Consider the following 19,774-nt stretch of genomic DNA (forward strand, 5'->3'; position numbering starts at 1 on the left):
CAGCACATTCTAAAAGCACTTTCACACTGGCCATGTATATTTTCTTGCAAATATTTTGAAATGTGTGCATTCCATGGGTTGAAGTATAAGTTTATACACTGCAGTGAGGCCTTTGATTGGGTTGTGGAAGCAATAACCCAGGGAACCCAGAAGGACCCCTGCATGCAGCGTACGTACATCTTTGGAAAGTAATGTCTGACCAATGTCTCATCATCACCACAGCACCAACTTTACTCAACAAATGCAGGTCAGGGCTGAGATCTGGGAACATACTCATGTTGTGCATCGCCACATCTACCACATGAGGGAGCCGCCTTGGCTTCTAGATAGCAATTTTCCTGGTAACAACCGGTCCAAAAGTAACCATCTATTTTCCAGCAAGGTGAAACGTGTGGGATTACTTGGCCTTCTACAGTGGTTGGGACCGTCAGCACTGATACACCATGAGCTGGATTATGTCCAGACAAACAATGCAGTTCAAGTGATACTCCTTGTCATCGTCTCCTTAAATAATCTGGTGTCTGACACAAAATCCAGTGGCATTCAAGGATCATCTGAAGAGACCTAGTACCAAAGGCATACAGTCTTGTCTTTGGTTACTGGTTCATAAGCTCTTCCCAGGCGACTGTCTGTCTCAGAGAACGAGGACCCGGAGACATGAATATCACTGCTGAGATAAGTGAACGTCTCTGAGTTCAAAACTTTTACTGCACATAAATATACTTCTGATGGCCAACTTCAGGATGCAATGAACACTGAGAGGATTAAATTAATGTTGAGGCGAAACAACAAATAATTTGTATCACTGGAAGATAAGATCGATACTGAAAATCAGCATCCACTTTTTCGGATATAATTTTAGTAGTATAGAGTTGTATGCAGAGTTTCCACACAGAATCTCACACTGCACAGATATGAAATGGATGATATTATTGATGAACTGACTGCACTTTTGCTATTAGGAGAAAGATAAACTTCAGCTGTGTTGTTTGACTTTTTCAGCAGCAAGATGTGGTTTAATGTTTAATAGGTTCTCAGCAATGTGTGGCATGAGTTTGGTAATCTGTTCGCTGAGCATGCATATTCTGTCTTCCTTTCAGATACATGAAGTATCTGTATCCATATGAATGTGACAAAAGGGGTCTGAGCAACCCCAATGAGCTCCAGGCAGCCATTGACAGCAATCGGCGAGAGGGTCGACGACAGAGCTTTGGTACTTCCCTCTTCACATACTCCCCAAATGGGACGCCCACTATGCTTTCCTCACCCAAGCTCCCCACAACCAGTGTGGGTCTGCCAGTGGTCACCAATGGGGCATCACTGGCCCCTATCCAAAAGAACAAGAAAGGTGAGACTTTTTGTTAGGTTTGTGTTATACTGCTCTTGAGCCTGTACCACTGTGAGCATTCACTTCAAGGTGAACGTGAGCTAAGGCAGGAGAGCCTGCAACATGGGTATGATCTGGCTTTGATTTTTTTTTTTTTATATTAATTGAAATTTCTCATTGAAAATGACTTAGGCGCTTGTAATTATTAAATTTTAAGATGTGGTGATGGTGACTAGCAATCACCAGGACCTTGACGAAGACATGAAATGACTCTCAAAGCCTTACAGCCCCCAATCTGCTGAATGCAAAAAGTTGTTGTTGTGAATGTACCCCTGGTCAATGGAGTTAATAGTCTATCATTTAAGATGGACCCAAGAAGATGTGGGTTAATGTATAGATGAAAAACTAAAAAGAACAAGGCTGTTAGCTGGTGTTTAACCATCATACACTAGACTGCTTGGAAAAGAATGTCCAGTGCAGGAAGTACAAGTGAGGCGAGCTGGAGCAAAATACAAAGAAATTCAAAGACATTTATTTGCTTTTTCTGTGAGAAAAATTCACCTGCCTCTGAATTAAGGCAAGCTCGATCAATGCAATTGAACCATTGATTGAATGAGTGTGACCAATGATCGAAGACTTCTGGTGATGAGCAGTTGTGGTGATGCAGTTGCTCATGTCAAAACCTGATATTCTATCTGTGTACGAGTAAAAGGAAGCTGTAGTTAATGTCTACACACTTGAGTACAAATGTTGCATTTCTTGATGTTTTGCTTTGTGTTTTTAATAAATTAGACCTTTTTTTTTGGCACCACTTAGAACACACTTTGTATATTTTTAATTAAAAAAGTAAAACATTTATCTAGAGTTTCATTCTTAAACATTGATGTGAAATATTTCTTGTTGCCGGTGTCACAGACCGAATGGTCCCCCCTAAAATAAAACTGGCCCCCTCCCTTCACTGCGCATGCGTCATCAGCCGCGGTTCACAGATTATCACCTTGCTTCTTCTTAAAACTGCACTCCAGTCATCATCTGTCTCAGCGACAGATAGCGACAGAAGCTTTTCTACAACAATCATTTCCACATAAATTCAGCATTGTTTCATCATAAAAGACGGAGGAAGCGATCAGAGCGACGCGGGTAGATGGGCTGCTAGCTGCTGCGTTTTGTAAAGTCCAAATGACATATAATAGTGTACTTAACATAACTGAATGTGCTGTGCAAATATGGTCATTTATCACAAGAATTAGTTTACATTATTAGTGTTTATTAACTATTTTAAAAAGAAGAGAATGGATTACTCTGGCCTGTGTGTGTGTGTGCGTGCGTGTACACACATATATACACACACACACACACAGAACAAAAAAAAATGCAACCTTGTTTTTACTCACATTTTTCATGAGCTGAACTCAAAGATCTAAAACAGTTCCTATCTCTCTCAAATATTGTTCACAAATCTGTCTAAATCTGTTAGTGAGCACTTTTAATCCATCCCACTTCACAGCTATGGTAAATCAAGATGCTGATTAGACACCATGATTGTTGTACAGGTGTGCCCTAGGCTGGCCACAATAAAAGGCAACTCTAAAATGTTCAGTGTTATCACACTGCACAATGCCACAGATGTTGCAAGTTTTGATTGTTCATTTCTCTGCCATTGTTCATTTGTCTATTGGTCTCCAAAAGCATTTCAGAAATTTGGCAGTGCATCCAACCGGCCTCACAACCACAGACCACGTGTAACCACACCAGCCTGGGACCTCCACATCCAGCACGTTCACCTCTAAGATCGTCTGAGACCAGCCCCCTGGACAGCTGCTGCACCAGTCAGATTGCAGAACCAAAGAATTTCTGCACAAACTGTCAAATGGTCTCAGATGATCATCTGCATGTTCATCGTCCTCATCAGGGTCTCGCCCTGACTGCAGTTTGTCGTTGTAACTGACTTGAGTGGGCAAATGCTCACATTCAATGGCGTCTGGCTGCTGATTAACTCTATGGAAAGGAGATGTGTTGCACTGCGTGAGACAAATGGTGGTCACACCAGATACTGACTGGTTTTCTGACACCCCCCCCCCCCCCCCCCCCCCCCAATAAAGCAAAACTGCACATTTCAGAGAGGGCTTTTACTGTGGCCAGCCTAAAGCCCCGGTCACATGGCACCTGTTGTTAGCTGAATGAAGGAAAAAAGCCACAAATCATCAACAAAAAGTGGATGAATGAGTTGACACTTCCATCACTGAAAAGCCTGCGAGTGCGGAGCGCATAAAAGACTGAAACGAAACCAAAACTAACAACAGAAAAACAAAGTGAACTGCACCCTTGACACTGTGATCATTTCTGCAGTGAGTCTGTGCTCTCCACAACCACCGGCAGCTGCATTGTCTTGACAACAGATTTGTCTTCACTACGTGTGCGCGCACATGCAGGTTGGAGCCAGAGACGGCTGCAATGTGCGTCAATACTGAAAGTAGTTGATCAGATGTTCTTGCCGGTATTTTTTCTGTATAACGTTGCTTTTTGTCTCACACATGGATGAGTCACGTTCAGCTCGTCTGATCTTTAGTTATTGATCCGTTCAGATATCGTCAGTGTTCGTGCAAGACGTCGGACTTGGGTGGTTAGACGAAGTTGGACAATCAAATGGAACGCTGACAGTACGGGAACTATGCAAACGATGAGGACAGAAAGCAAAATGGAATACGGATGAATTGAGGTTGTTGTTAGGATTCATTCAAATTTTTCAATAGTTTGATAATTCTGATGGAGGGCCAGCTACAGAAACAAAGCTGGACGACAGTTAAACAATGTCTCAGAAAGTCATGTAAGTCCAGATTTCTTGTTTCGTTTGGTTTCGGTGTGCTTGGTTAGTGCCGTGTGACTGCGGCTTAACGCACACCTGTGCAACAATCATGCTGTTTAATCAACATCTTGATTTGCCACACCTGTGAGGTGGGATGGATTATCTCGGCAAAGGAGAAGTGCTCACTAGCACAGATATGTGAACAATATTTGAGAGAAATAGGTCTTTTGTGTATAGAGAAAATGTTTTATATCTTTGAATTCAGCTCATGAAAAAATGGGAGCAAAACAAGTGTTGCATTTATATTGTTGTTCAGTGTGTGTACATTTTATATATTATGTGTATAAAACAAACCCACTTTCCTTGAATCGAGTGTCAGTGCTGAATGTCATTTCGTACATATGTTGTGACCTGGACATGTCCACACTGCTCTGTCCCATACATGTGAGGCGTTTTTAATAGGAATACATTGTGATGGAATGGGATGTTTTGTCCGATGTGAGCAAAAATCTGTTAAACAAAATCCGCTATATACGTTGTTTATTACATGGAAAACCAAACAAAAGCTTTGGGACTTTTGCTTTTGTTCGTTGAGTGTATTTGGTTTATACAGTGTCTGTCTGCTCGTGGGATAGAAATTGGGCTACTAATATATAGACCTTGACTTTATTATTGGTAACACTAGCTGTCTCTGTACAAGTCATTTCATTTGCGTTGTCCCAGTCCACCCAGGGGAAGTCTCAGTCTCTTCTCTATTTCATGCTACAGAATGTGATGATAAGCACCAGAACCAGTGGACCCCAAAAATATTTAACATCCAAGACTATAAATATTTTATTTCTACCATCTAATATGAGCTGAGCTTTGTGCATGGTTGCCGTCTCCACTGGAATTGGAGTTTGTGTCCAAGTTCAAGTAAATATTTCAAGGCCTGGATATACAAGTGATATTCATCAAGTTAGTAATTTTGTGTTTAAGGAGAAGCATTCGTCATATCTGGGTGGGAAACCCATCCTACTTGGCAGGATTTGGCTTTGCTTTACTAAAGCTCAACCTTTTCATGGCCGTCTCCCTCTCTGTCCTATCTGACCAGAAGAGGAGGGAGGCCACCCGTTGCCGGGGGTTGGTGTGGCTCGAATGGCAGCTGGTCCCTTAGCGGCTCACCCTGTGACTGCTGTGCAAGCAGCGGCAGCGCAGGCAGCAATGGTGGCTCAGGTGGCAGCTCTGGAGCACCTAAGGGACAAACTGGATTCTGGTGAGCCACCAGAGAAGAAGATGGCGCTGTCGGCTGAGGAGCATCATCGAATGCTGCAGAGAGCACTGCAACAAAATCTGCTGGCCATGACAACCCAACTACCTATGAACATCCGCATCAACAGTCAAGGTACTGAAGTCATCGCCTGCTGTCGGTAAACAGAATAACCCATACATGATTTCTGATTTCACTTGCCCATTTGTCCAGAATTTTAATTATGTAAAAAGCATATCTAATGTTAAACGCCTGAATAGATTCTTGTCATTTGATTGGTGGATTCTATGTCATGTAACAGTCATTGTTTATCCCATTGCATGGCTGTTTTCACTAGTGTGCATTGGCGTCTTGTTTCCTGATACGAGGAAGCTAAATCCAGCAGCTGCGGTGTTTGAGGGGACATCTTTAAGAGCTGTTGAAATGCTGTCTATGGAGAATTTGAATTTTTTATTTTTTTTCCTCTTCTTCTTCATCTGATTGAAGATGTCTGTCCCCCCACCAGCACACACACACACACACACACACACACGGGAATGGGAGGTGATGGTCTAGTGGTTAAGGTGTTGGGCTTGAGTCCAGAAGAGCATGGGTTCAAATCCCCACCTGACCCGAAAATCACTAAGGGCCCTTGGGCAAGGCCTTTAATCCTCTATTGCTCCTGGTGTGTAGTGTGCGCCTTGTATGGCAGCACCTTGACATCGGGTGCTGCCATACAATTGGGATTGAAAGGGAGATAGGAGCATCTTCTTTACAATATGTGAAATTGAGTTTAGGTGTGGTAAGGTGACATTAGTGCAGGGATTTGTAAACGAGTTGTTATTGCACATGATTTGTGGACATATTGCATATGGTTATTTCACAGTGTTATTGTACAGTCTGACAGCAGCAGGGAGGAATGACCTGCTGTATCGTTCCTTCTTGCACTGAGGGTGCCTGTCACTGAACGAGCTGTTCAGCTCCACTACGGTCCGGTGCAGAGGGTGAGAGGAGTTGTCCATGATGGATTTGAACTTGGTTAGCACCCTCCTCTCAGCCACCTCCTCCAGAGAGTCCAGAGGACAGCCCAGGACAGAGCTGGACTTCCTGACCAGCTTGTTCAGTCTCTTTCTCTCCCGCTCTGTACTACCCGGGGCCCAACAGACGACAGCCTAGAGGTGAGCTGAGGCTACAACAGAGTCTTAGAAGGTCTTAAGCAGAGGCCTGCTCACTCCAAGAATCTCGGTCTCCTCAGGAGGTGGAGGCGACTCTGGCCTTTTTTGTAGCGCTATATAAATGCAGTCCATTTGCCATTTACACACACAGGCACATGGCTGAACTCCTCAGGGCAGCGGCTCTCGCTGTCACTGAAGTCAGTGGTGTGTTGGTGGTTCCTGCAGGGCTGAGTGAGCTGCTGGGTCCCTCTATCCTCAATTTGCTGCTCACAGAAGAAACACCTAATTTTGTATGCATTATCAAATGAGGTGAACCTATTGAGATGTCATATAAACCAAATAATGAATCTTTTCCATTCATGCAGTGTAAAGAATGTCATTCATTGAAAGATGAAGTGTGTGGCATGTTGTATCTTTCAGAACATGCAAATATTCTTACCATTGCGCTCATAAACATTCCTTTATTTGTATGATATTTGCTCATACGTTTTACTACATAAAATTCATAATCAAGTTTTTGTTTCTTCGTAGCAACAGTAGCGACTTTGTGAATTTTGTTTTTCTTGCTTCAACTTCCCTCTCCATTGTCACATTTATTGACAGTTAGTGATTTTGTCATTGCATTTTTTTTTACTTCTTGCCACAGACCACAATAGTCAACAGTGAGGAAGCAGCCCATAGAAGCTCTATAGGTTGACCCATTTACCATATAGAACAGGCAGATATACATGCTGTTTCTCTTTGTGTGGATTCCCCTTTTCAAACAGCTGCTTTGATCTTATAGACGCCTGCAAGCTTTGCGTCGCTTGCTAACTATCAGCTAAACATGTTGACTGTTTCTGATGAGCCAGGTGACTTTAAGGAAATGTTTAGGGGCATGTGTAAATACACATACACAAGTCTGCAGCTGCAGTAGCTTTGTGCTGCAAAACTCAAATTGTTTTATTCCGTCACTGTCAGATTCCACAGTCTACGGAAATTGGTATCGTTTTAAGTAATGAATCAAGTATTTAAGTGTGTGTGTGTATGCACATTTTCTGCAAAGGCACACATTCCCCCCCAAAGGCACATGTCATGAATGCTTTCCTTGTGCATTTATATCTAGAGATAGTGAAGTCATTCAACGGAGTTAAACGTATGGAGCCAAACCGAGCAGTAAATGGGAAACGAATTGCACAAAAAAATAACCTGAATTGGGGCAGCACAGTGGCTTAGTGGTTAGCACCATTGACTCACAGCAACAAGGTCCTGGGTTCAAATCTTTGTGTGGAATTTGCATGGGTTCCATCTGGGTTCTCTGGCTTCCTCCCACTTCCAAACACATGGTGAATTGGATGCTTTAAATTGCCTATAGGTGTGAATTTTGGTCAGCGTGGTGCCCAAGTGGTTAGTGCGCTTGTTTCCAGAGAAGAAGGTTGTGGTTCAAGGACCACCCCTATTCTTTCTCCATGTATTCTGTACTTGTGTCATGAAGGCCATCCGGCATAAAACTTGTGCCAAATCAATCTCTGATCTGCCATGGTGACCCCAAGTGGGGGGGGGCAGCTGAACTGACTTATTTAATTTAATGTTTAAACGCTACCGTCAGTGCAAGGTCTGTATGCCCACTAACACATAAGTTGTTTGTGTATAAGTAAATGGACTCTGTTGTCATGGATCTGTGGTTTTGTGTCCGACAGACGGCAGGCAGGACTCGGCTCTGAACCTCACCACCAATGGCATGAGCAGCATTAACATGTCAGTGGAGCTCAATGGAGTGGTGTACACCGGTCAGTACCTTAATCATGTGACGCTACACAGCTCATCACATCCTTTCTTTGCACTTTATTTATTCTCCATTTCATCATTTCAATCAATCAATCAATTTTTTTTATATAGCGCCAAAACACAACAAACAGTTGCATTTAGTATGTATATTTAAACATTTATTCTTGAGTTAATCCAGTACCAGCTTTGTGTTAAAATAATTGTATTTATGTAGCACTTTAACAACATCCACACAAAATACTAAACCAGTGTGAAAAATTTAACTAAATGGAGACAAATTTAAAATCTTAAAGAAACAAGTCAGTCTTATAAACCCTCTATAACTTGACTGCTAGTTCTCTGGAGGCAGACTGTTCCACAATAACAAACAGAAAGCTTTACCTCCTCCATTTTCTCTTACCTTTGAGCATGGAGCAAACGCCACCCTGTGACCGCTAAGCCTGTGCTGTCACATTTAGCCGAGGTCAACTCCATAATACATGATGGCACACAGCCCATTATTATTTTCAAGGTCCATTTAATGCAAGAATTTACAACAAGAAATCCAGTAGCCCATGTGCTTTCTGACGAACTGCAGCTGAGATTCGTCTTCCACCGTGAAGCTGTGTAACTGCTGATGCAACAGAGAAAATCTGCGCTCTGCACAGTTTCTCCAGTCACAGCAGCAGAAGCCTCCAAGTCCTCAGAGTTGTCGTGGGTGTCTGGTGGCTCCCTCACTAGTCTCCCTCGTTGTTGATTTAACCTTCAGTAATATTACGTCTTAATGATTGACGTAAATAAAGTCCGAGACATATTCAGTGACTCATTTCTTCATCTCTTCTTTTATATCTAAAGAATACAAGCTGTCAAAGCAATGAGGTGTGTTGTGTCATCGGTGCGCCTTTTTGTTTCTATTATTTGCAGTAGTGGTGGAAAATTTGGTTTTACACACTGTAAAGAATGCTCATTCCAACAGCAGTTTTGTATTCTGTTTGTGTGTGTGCGTGTGTGCACAGGTGTCCTTTTTGCCCAGCCGGCAGCGGGGTCGTCCTCGTCCAGTTCCTCTGGATTGTCGGTTTCCAATAAGGCCGTCAGCAGCCGTGTCTCCTCACAGCAGCAGAACACACCTACCTCATCCTCATCTTCTACCAACCTAATGTCTTAACAAACGCTTACATGTTATTTTTTAAGTACCACGCTAAACGAAGCCCAAAAATGACCTCATTTTCTATGTAGCTGATGCCAAACACAATCATAAACCATATGGAGAGACACAAACTGAAACTCGTATCACTTGAAGTACACTATCTCAGGTTTTCTCTCTCAAACTCGCCTCTTTTGTTCTTCAGAGCCAAAATATTTTGGAAAAAAAAATCCCAACTGAGAGCAAATATATGCTTAAAAAAAAAAAAATGCACAGCCTGGGAATTATTTATTTCTGCATAAATGTACAGATTATTGGAGAACAAAAGAGAAGGTAATAAATAGGAATGGTAATGCACTGTTTCCACACCAACACACCTACTGACTGACAGCTATATTTTATTTTCTAACAGATATTTTTTATTTTACCTTTTTATCATCATTATTGTTATTCTCATTGTTTTATCGTGTAAACGATTCACAAATCCTCCTACTGCAGAAAGAAAAAAAAAAATCTATATTTAGAATTCTACGGTAAAGAATAGAAAATATGGATATCCTCTATTTTAAAGGTATATGTTTCTTCAGGGTGTATTACATTGCTACCGTTGTGACCTCATTTTATGTAAAAATAAAATAAAAATTTCACCTGATGCACGTGGCACCCGTTTGGGGACTCCGCTCAGGAGCTGTGGTGATGACATGTAGCCACATACACATTACGGAAATGACAAATTTCTAAGCTAATGTCAAAAGGAACTGGATTTCAGGAACATGCGAGGATGTTGGCTCACATTTTAATATATTTAGTCCAGACACTAGTCTGCTAGAAATACACTAGCCAGTAAGAAACTACTGAATTTAAGTAGGTCCAGGCTTTGTTCTTGTTGCAGATCTCTAATTTAATGATTTCAGTCCTCTGAAGTTATATATATATAGACTCAGGCCAGCCTAATAATATCATTTTTAAAGGGCAGATTTTAAAAAAGGTTAATGATAGCCACTATGACGGAGGTCAGTTGTATGCAGGAATTTTTATTATTATTAGTATCATTATTATTATTATTCACTGCCTTTTAATGCTCAGACCTTTGAGCCTCTGCAACATGTACACAACTTATTGTGGTTGTTATTTGGGCTTCAGATGTTATATGAATTCTGTATTTCCTTTTCAGTTGTCCAGTTGTCATGAAATTACCTCTTTACGGAAAATATTTTACAACAAAGCCGCTTTAACTGCTTCGAGATCACGTGTTTTGCCCTTTTAGTGAAGTGGTTGTCTTACGCCCCGTTCTTGCTTTCATCAATATGCATCCTGGAAGTTCACTTTGATAACCTTGGAGGCACTGAGAAGGTGCCCGTGATGAACTGCGATATTCTGCCATTGTGCCATGGTCTTGTTTTAGCTGTAGCCAGGTTTTCAAAATGTTTGAAGATACCTTCCCCCAGTTGTAAATGTTAGTATACTTTCAAAGCTTGTAATGTCGTATGTGCTGTGACATCACCGAGAGGTTTTCTGGAAGCACCGCGGTTGTGCTAAAGTTAAGCAACAGTTAAGATTCGGTGAGGCTACAGATGTTTTTGCTGACATCACATTGTACAAGTCTGGCAAGTTGCATCATGAAGTTGTGCACTAGATCACATTCATGAACAGTCGTGATTTTTTTATTTTTTTTGGTTTGTTTTTGCATGTCAGTTTGTCATGGTTGTAGACCATGAGTGTCCAGGATGCATATCCCCGAAAGTGGGGCTTGAAGGTCGATTGCATGATTGTATTTGTATATGAAGCTCTTCACGGGTGAAGTCGGAAAATGTTGATTTCCTGCTAGAAATTCTCAGAAGTTGTGTATTTACAAATTACTTGTGGAGATATGCACATGCAGTCTATGTTTCAGAAGCAGCATACACTACAGTACCCTCCAAAAGTACTGGTCCCCTCAGTATGTCACATATTTTAATGTATTTATGCCATTTCAAATACACAAAGTAAATTAGGCCTCTCAGTATAAAAATTTCTAAAATTACCTTCCTTATACTCAAAGCAAAGCTCTACAATTTGATATGACTTAAGGGGATGGATACATGAACATTTTCAAGTCACTAAATATGTCCTGGGCTTTATTTACAACAATTATGAATTATGAGTAGACAGTTCTCAAAAACTGAGTGACTGTGCAAGAAGAACAGTGAGGAAAGACACCCAGACAGCAGAGAAGGAATTTCTTTCACCAAAACATCAAATCTAGGCTTGCATCAAAGATGTACCTTCTGGCAAATTGTAGCTGAACTTTAAGGTCTTCAGAAAATCCTCCTCTATACCACTTCATCATGAAGCTGTGTAACTGGGGATACAAAATGCAAAACATGCTCTATGCACAATTTCTCCAGTTGCAGCCACAGAAGCCTATACCTTCTTCTTTGTGGCTTTCCTCACTCTTCTCCTTCTTGCACAGTCACTCAGATTTTGAGAACTGTCTACTCCACACAGATTTGTGCCATACTATTTGTATTTCTTCATAATTGATGTAAATAAAGTCCAAGACATATTCACTGACTTGGAAATGTTTGTGTATCCATCCCCTGACTGGGTGAAGAAAACTGGCAATTAAACTCATTATTTACAGGTATTTACACCAAAGCGTTCTATTACTTATACAACCCATCATCTTTGCTTTTATATTTTTAATTAATTTATATCAACTTGTAGAGATTTGCTTTCAGTTTGAGTTTATGGGGGGATATATATATATATATATATATAGATAGAGAGAGAGAGAGAGAGAGAGAGAGAGATGATTTACTTTGGGTATTTGAAATGGCATAAACAAATTAAAATGTGTGAAATGCCAAGGTGCCCAGTACCTTTGGAGGGCACTGTATCGTCACTCTTTCAATTAAGGTGTTTTTTGTTTTGGGGGGTGGCGGTGGGGGGCATTCTTACTGAAGGTACCATATTTTTCCTCGGTCAGGTATATGTTTCATAAAACTCGTGCTTCTTTAGATTCAAGTGCTTCTTATTTGTGCTGTGGTGAGAACAGAGAATGTCAGGAACATTTTAATGATTTTACGGGAATATCTAGTGATTTTTGTTGTTTTCCAGATTATATTAACTCAGGCTTTTGACAGTTACCTGTAGAAGTAATCCAGACTCATGGCCAAGTGCTTTCTTCTTTTAGTTAAATCTGTATCACCGGAGATATCACACTGTTCACAAATAGTTGCGTCTGCATTTTGAAGTGTATTGAACGGAGAGCTTTTTGAACTTTAACCTGTCTTACCTCTTCAAGGACCTGTCTCTGGTCAGTAGAGTGTTGTTACCCACTGTCTCTGCCTTTCTTGAACAAAGCGATCCAACAACAGTGAAGTGGTTCTTATGTGCGGTTCTGTTCTGGAGACTTAACACAGCACATCTCACCAGTATAGCCAACAGTACCTCATTCTTATCCGTTTTTTATTGTTCTCGTCAAATGCCACCAGCTAGCGGTCGCTGTTTTTCTTCTGTGCTCACTTGAGTAGGCAGTTGGCTGGAAAACACTGGTAACATTTGGCTCTGTACTCTTCCTACTGCTTTGACTGGTGCACTCATGAAGTCTGTTTAAGTTTGTAGAAATGGTAAAAGTTCCCGCTTATCTGCTTCACTAGTTGCTATAGCAGCAGAGTTTTTTCTTGAGATTTCGTACTATGGAGACACGGTGGTCTGGGAGCAGAAGTGTGATCTGGTTGGTTATCATTCAATGTAAAATGCAGTGGTAGTTACTTTCCGTGCATGTGACTGTCGCAGTTGAAATAAAGCTGTATATGAATCTTCGGTTCTGATGTTGCGGTCTACATTTAAAGCTACAGTGTGTAGGATTTAAAGTCATCGAGTGGTGAGGTTGAAGATTGCATTATGTTCTGTGGTCATGATTCTGTTTCCCTTCATGTTTTCGCTTGTTTGGTGAAAAGGATTCATGCTCCTTTGCCTTCCTTGAGATAAGCAGCATATATGATCTTCCATTTAATAAAAAAAAGGAAAAAAAATCAGAGCTCTTAAGCTTGTTTTCCTGCACGAGCACCCAAGTAGTTGGTGTTTACAGGGAATCAACACCACTGATCCCCCCCCACCCCCAATTTTAAGGCAGTCCTGAAAAATGCACACGTGTGCCCATTTCAGGCAACTGTAACATCACGGAGTTCGCTGCCATGTACATATGAAGGGCTCATTCTGAGTTTATGAAAACATATCTCTTTTTTTTTTTTTTTTTAAATAATTATACACTAACTACACATGGTTATGAATGCTATATTCCATTTCTGCTAATAGATGTCCATAAATCCAGCACACTGTAGCTTTAAATGTCATTTGCTGTACCTGGTATTAGGACTTTTGTATCAGTGACACTGCTCTTGTTTATATCGCCGGGATGTTAACTACATCATCTCACCTAGTTTTAATTTGGATGTGAACAAAACCAATCATGGAAACAACCAGATGACATGACTATCTGTTGGTGTAGTGCCGTTGCACCCCCCCCCCCCCCCCACCCCATCAGTGGCACCATTTTCAGACTCCCGTCAGTAATCAAAGGCATTGCACGTTTTAACAAATACATTATTTTTTGTCTTGCAATATACACAGTTTTGTTTCGGCATTCAGTTGTTTGTCAACAGAGTTGTTGTTTTATACGTAGATGTACAAAAGAAGTGGTCAGATGTGTTGTTTTTCTGATTTGTAACAAACGCATTAATTGTGTTGCAGATCTTATCACAGCAGTGTGGTTGCACAGCCAGCAAACTGCAGCCATTTTTCCTTATAAAATATGAACGGCATTAATGCAGTTTTGACTTGATTAAGTCTGATTGAGGCCTCTTACGCGGCCTGCCTGAGTATTGAGTATTGATTAGTTCCTAAGTGTAGATTTGGACAGAGGAAATTGATGCATTTCTGCCATGAAAAATGTAGATAAGAGACGTGATAAATGGGCAATACCGTCTTTCATGATGCAAATAATGCCAATATCTTCTTCAAACCACTGTGTGAGATGGCCGCCCATACGTGACCACACCCGTCATGCAGCTTTTTAAAGGATTATTATTGCTATCATCAGTGCTGTTAGTTATAGTAGGTGGATTTTCAATTTTGAGTCTTTCTTGTTAGGATCATTGAACATCTGTTTAGGTTAGTATAACTTTTCCCTGGTACCATGTCGGGCCTCTGAATGGTTTCTCAATCTGTGCGACTTTCTGGTACCTCACTGTAAGCCAGTGATTTTCAACCTTTTTTGAGCCGCGGCACCCTTTTTATATTTACAAAATCCTGCGGCACACCACCAACCAAAATAATATTATAATGCTATTACCTCTGGTTTTGCGCAAAACCCAAATATCATTATTATTATTATTATTAATAGAAAATCGATACAGAAAACACCGCATTTCGAAAATCCTCAAGCATTTTGCGCTCTGATCTCAAGTAGGGCTGTCACGATTAGGAATTTCTGGAGACGATTAATTGTCAGACAAATAATTGCGATTGACGAATATATTGTCTATTTTTTTCTTTTTTTCCCTTCTTTATATTCTACTATTGTAGTATAACTACACAACTCTGGAAGAACGTTTGGCTTCTGTGAGTGGAGAAACTGGGAATGGTGCAACATTTTTATTATCTTCATTTTACATACAGCCCCAACTTTTTCTGTTTCTGTTGCATTTCTGAAATTGTTTCTCCTCATCAGTCACGTTTTGTGCTTAAACACTGCATTAAGCTCAAGATTGAACATTTAAATACCTTTGGAAAATAACAGCTGTTAAAGTTCAGAGTTCTCACCTGCTTTTTGTGATCTGTGCGTCTGAACATTGTTTTTTTTTTTTGTGGCTCAGTTCATTCATATATTCTCATTTTTTAAATATGTTTTTAAAGATATTTGACCATTTATTTCATCTCATGATCTCATAAATTCAGCATACGACGCGCACATGGTGTGAACAGGACGGTAACGGCAGAATCACACCTTTAGAGAAAGTTCAGAGAGAAGTAAAGGCAGCTTCACGTTTCCGTTTTGTTAACGTTCACTCGGGTTAAAATCTTCTCTCTGCTCCGCGCTCGATGCGCACTGAACCTGCATTCAGGAATCTCCCTCACCCACCCCCTCCCTCACAGTCTGCAGCCTGTTAACTCCGCGCGCGCACACACAGGCACAGACACACACACCGACACAGCTCCGCATTTTAGACGGCTTTTGAAGAAGACGGCACTGTTTTAATCGGCCGTCAGCCTCCTTGTTATTGTCCCGTCTTAAGACGAGAGCGAGGCTGCAGCACATTTGACATCAGATTCTGAGTCGTTTTATGCTTTGTGGATAAAATAAATAATTCACGGTAATCGCGAATATGAAAAATACCCACGACACCCCTGACGATCGATCGCGGCACCCCGGTTGAGAATCACTGCTGTAAGCAACAAGCGCGCCCACAAATCCGTTATCAATCCCCCCACCCCCACCCGAGTAAATAGGCTGGACGAACCTTGAAACAGGTCGGCAGTAGTACTGAGTTTTAATACCTGGGTTTAGACCAATCTGCTCTAAGATGTTTGGTTAAGAGTTTGAATTTATAACTTATTCTGAGGTGTGAAAGGCTTTATTAGCATTAATGAACTTTTTCAAGAGAGTGCTCGTGCCCAGTGTTTTTTATGGTGATTTTGCACTGCTGTGATAACTTAAAAGTTGTGTACCCATGACAAAAAAGATCATGTTTCCTAAGCAAATGCTACTGTAGATGACATATAACCAAAAAAGTTTTTGCTCAATAAATTATTCTGGTGGGACCCAGCAAGGCAAGAATTTCTTGCCGGGTTGCTCCCCTCTGCTGGAGTAACAGATGTCACAGTTACGGGTAATGGCTGACAATCAAATAGAGACATGCTGTGTCCTGAAAAGATTGGATTGGGAGGTGGGGGTGATGTAGAAAGAAAAATCCAATCAAACCTGATGTAAAGGATCAGCTCAGCTTTTTGTAACTTTTAACCCTGCGACCTATTTTCCCCTTAGGCAGCATTCAAGCACCTGTCCCCTTCACTGGATCCATCTTTATCACATATCTATCGACCAGCATTCGGAGGTATTTGCATTTGAACAGCGAGGGGATGTTGCAGCACGCCGCCGCCTCATTCTTCTTGCAGAGAATGACAGCATGCTTTTAACTGCATGGTAGTGACAATCAGAAGGGATTATGACAATGTTGTATACCCTAAAAACAAATCACATCGAACCTTCTTTACATCGACATTAGAAGCTGTGGGGTCTGATTTAGTCACCTCAGTCACAGCAGTGACTCATACTGAAGGCTGGAAATCATGATGAGTTCACTTTTGAACAAGATTGTAGACAATCAGTTAACCACTAAAATGTTATTCATGCCGATGACTGACAGTGTTTTGGATGAGCATTTGTCACCCTTTTGTAATGTAGGAGTGCCTGGAGATGACAGTATTCTATGATGCAGTTCAAGCTTCAGCATTTGTGACAAGAGCGCCCCTCAGTGGCACGTTGTTACAACGTGCATTCAGTTTTGCTCAGTTTCGCTCAGATGGATATGTGTTTGAAAACTATTGTTTTTCCTTGTTGCTGTTGGGTTGCAGAGGCCAGTGAAATGGCTTTTATTCTATTATGCAACAGAAAACTGCCACTGAGCACAAACAAACTCGTAGTATTTCAAGACTAAGCAACCCTCAGTACTTTAAATTATATGGAACGTATGGAAGTTCACAGAATTTAAATAAAATTTTGTGAACAATCTAATATCCTTCAAGAGTTTTCTCACTTTATTTCTCTGTATCTTGACGGTCGACTGATGTTTTGGACTAAGACATTCCAGCACTAGGACATTTGGGCCTCATGCTAATCCAGGTTGATAAAGAGTGTAATATTGGAGTTAGACATTCAAATACACTAAAAACCCAAGTAATCTTAATCTCTGTTTTCAGTATCTAGGTTAAACTACAAACATCTAAAATGTTCACGTTATGGCATTTTTTTTGCCCAAAATGTTCTAAGCTGGATCATCCTGGTCTGAAACATCCTTCACTCGGTTCTCTATAGGCCAGGTATTCTGCATCACAGTAGGTGATGACTGTCTTATGTTTAATAAACCTTGTACATTGTCGGACTGAAAAGCACCTGGAGTGAAACCACAGGACTTTCTACCTTTTAAAAAGTTTGCAGTAGATTTCTGTTCAGGCCAGGATTTTTCTGAATGCTGCCATCTACACTGGTATCAGTAGCTTCATAAAACCTGCATCCTAGCTATGCTAGGTTGTTGTTAGAGTAGGATAATGTGAGTCAACTTTTTTTTTTTTTTTTGGTCATATAGACAGATTTGTTTGTGCTGGACTTCCAGGTTGTGGTGCATTCATGTGTTGTATGAATTGGAAAAGTTAAGTTTCAGAAATGATAGACTCATTTATATATCTTAAAGGAGAATGTGTGTTTGTGTTTTGTTTTTGTTCAGATTTTTTGTGTGTGTGTGTAATTACGGTAGGTGGTGTTCAGCAGTCACGTTGGATGTCTGAACTTCCGATCTGTGCATACACATTTGAGTCTCTTGTGTTTGGTTTACTCAGTTGATGTAAACTGGACCTGAATAAGAAAGTCATATATGTAGAGAGTTGTATGCTTTGGAAATAATACTGCTGTTATTCCTGATGGAGTCGTTGCTGGAAAATTTTTGCAATCTTCTGCCTCCTGTTCCTGCATGTTAACAACTTGGAAATTGTGCCTGAAGGTTTTCAGATTAAGGTGCAAATGGAAAAGGAGCTTCTGACTAGAGTTCACCATAGATTTTGTATCTGTATCAAACTGTTGAAAATATATATGATGACAAGAAAATAAGATGCCTTCTGCTGTGACAATTGTATGAATTAATGTGTAATGCTAAGATTCTGTATATTAGAATATTCCTGAAATTGATTTTTAAGGCTGTGGATTATTGTTTCAACAATTTATTTTTCTGTTTGCTCTCTTCTTTTTGGACGTGCCGTAGCCGCCCCCAGCACTCAGAGGTTAGCAGATTAATTGTGATTAGAATCATGATGATAATGTGACTGTTTCAGTGAAGCATCTGTTTAGGTGAGTGGCTTCAGTGTGGAATTAACGTGTCTTCAGGAAACTTGTAAACTTCAGAAAGGAAACAAGGCTTTTGTCTCTTAAAACTTCTCAGGAAAACCTACCTCTACCTCCAGTTTGACCCATTTAACTTAGTTAGGGCCCAAGTTACAGTTTCATGGGCGCGCAAAGAGGGCATGAGAGGTGCGCGACAGGGTCTACAACTTGGTAATACTTCTGCCTTTATGATTACTAAACGGGGACCCTCCAACTAAAATTAGTACTGCAGTACATGTGTAGTAAATACAGCGACTAGTAGTACTGCTAGTGCTACATTATTGTTAGTCTATTATTAATGTGTGCTTATTCCTACTTTTTTCTATACTGACTAAACTTTGAATGGGATGTTTCCCGGTAACCATAGTAACATTAAAGTTGCCGGGCAATGCAACTTTTTTTTTTCTCATTTGGAAGGGTGAAGAGCTGTTCTTACCTATTTACTTTGTGTGAATACTTTTATTTTGAATCTGAAATGAATAAAATATCAGCTTTCTAAAATGTTACCAGTTTTTGAAGTATTTTTTAAATGTGTACTTTGACCTGTAAACAAGCCTTTGTGTTTTGCCTTGAGTCTAGTTCAGTCCATGTTTAAAATTTCTTGATTGTGTGCACAGCCTGGAAAAAACTAACTTGGCCCTTAACGCTTCATCACTAGAAAGTGCTGCTGAAATTAACACAGACAAATGATCACTTAACAGCCAGGATTTCTGTTTGTTTTTAAGTTCATGGATGCATGAACATTTCCAAGTAAATATGTTCCAGAATTAAATCAGTCATTAAGAAATGTAAATACAATGGTGCTTCAAAATTCAGAGATTTGAACCTATAACTTCAAAACTTATACAACCCAAGCTCCAACAACAGACACTATGGTAAGCCTTTTTTTCTTACTTTTTCAGTCTGTTTGGTTGTTAGAATTTAGAATTTAATGTATTGTTGGGGTACAACCTCAAAACTAAGAAGTTTTCATATATCTTCAGAGTTTTCATTGTGGTTCTTGTGTTGCTTTTCCACTGATGCACTTCCAGGGTCAGTTTGGACTCTGTGCTGAATCTCAAACCAGTTCTTCACATTTTCACAAACAAATAACTGGCTTTCCATGAGGAAAACCAGTTTCAGTTGGGAACCAAGATAATCCATTTATTTTGGGTCAGAGCCCTCAGAATGGATCAAAAATTGTGTGAATCAAAACTGTTACTGAAAAGG

General features: G+C 40.5%; 1 protein-coding gene and 1 long non-coding RNA gene across 3 annotated transcripts in view; both read left to right on the top strand.

Annotated features, from left to right (window-relative positions):
• Positions 1-9,974, top strand: part of arid3a (AT rich interactive domain 3A (BRIGHT-like)) — a 135,771-nt gene extending 125,797 nt beyond the window's left edge. Inside the window, exons 6-9 of one of the 2 annotated variants that reach the window (XM_034180068.1) lie at positions 1,101-1,348; positions 5,227-5,517; positions 8,216-8,305; positions 9,299-9,974. In XM_034180068.1, the coding sequence (XP_034035959.1) occupies positions 1,101-1,348; positions 5,227-5,517; positions 8,216-8,305; positions 9,299-9,447 (778 nt within the window). In that variant the 3' untranslated portion in view covers positions 9,448-9,974. The remainder of the gene's footprint in view (positions 1-1,100; positions 1,349-5,226; positions 5,518-8,215; positions 8,306-9,298) is intronic. The other variant, XM_034180069.1, reaches the window with a different exon arrangement.
• Positions 9,975-12,253: 2,279 nt separating this feature from the next.
• On the top strand, positions 12,254-19,069 carry LOC117518830. The gene is made up of 2 exons (XR_004563087.1): positions 12,254-14,669; positions 15,872-19,069. It is a non-coding gene; the product is annotated as an uncharacterized LOC117518830 (long non-coding RNA).
• The last annotated feature ends 705 nt before the right edge of the window (positions 19,070-19,774 follow it).

This window comes from Thalassophryne amazonica, chromosome 10, assembly GCF_902500255.1.
Source record: "Thalassophryne amazonica chromosome 10, fThaAma1.1, whole genome shotgun sequence".
Taxonomy (NCBI): Eukaryota; Metazoa; Chordata; class Actinopteri; order Batrachoidiformes; family Batrachoididae; genus Thalassophryne; species Thalassophryne amazonica.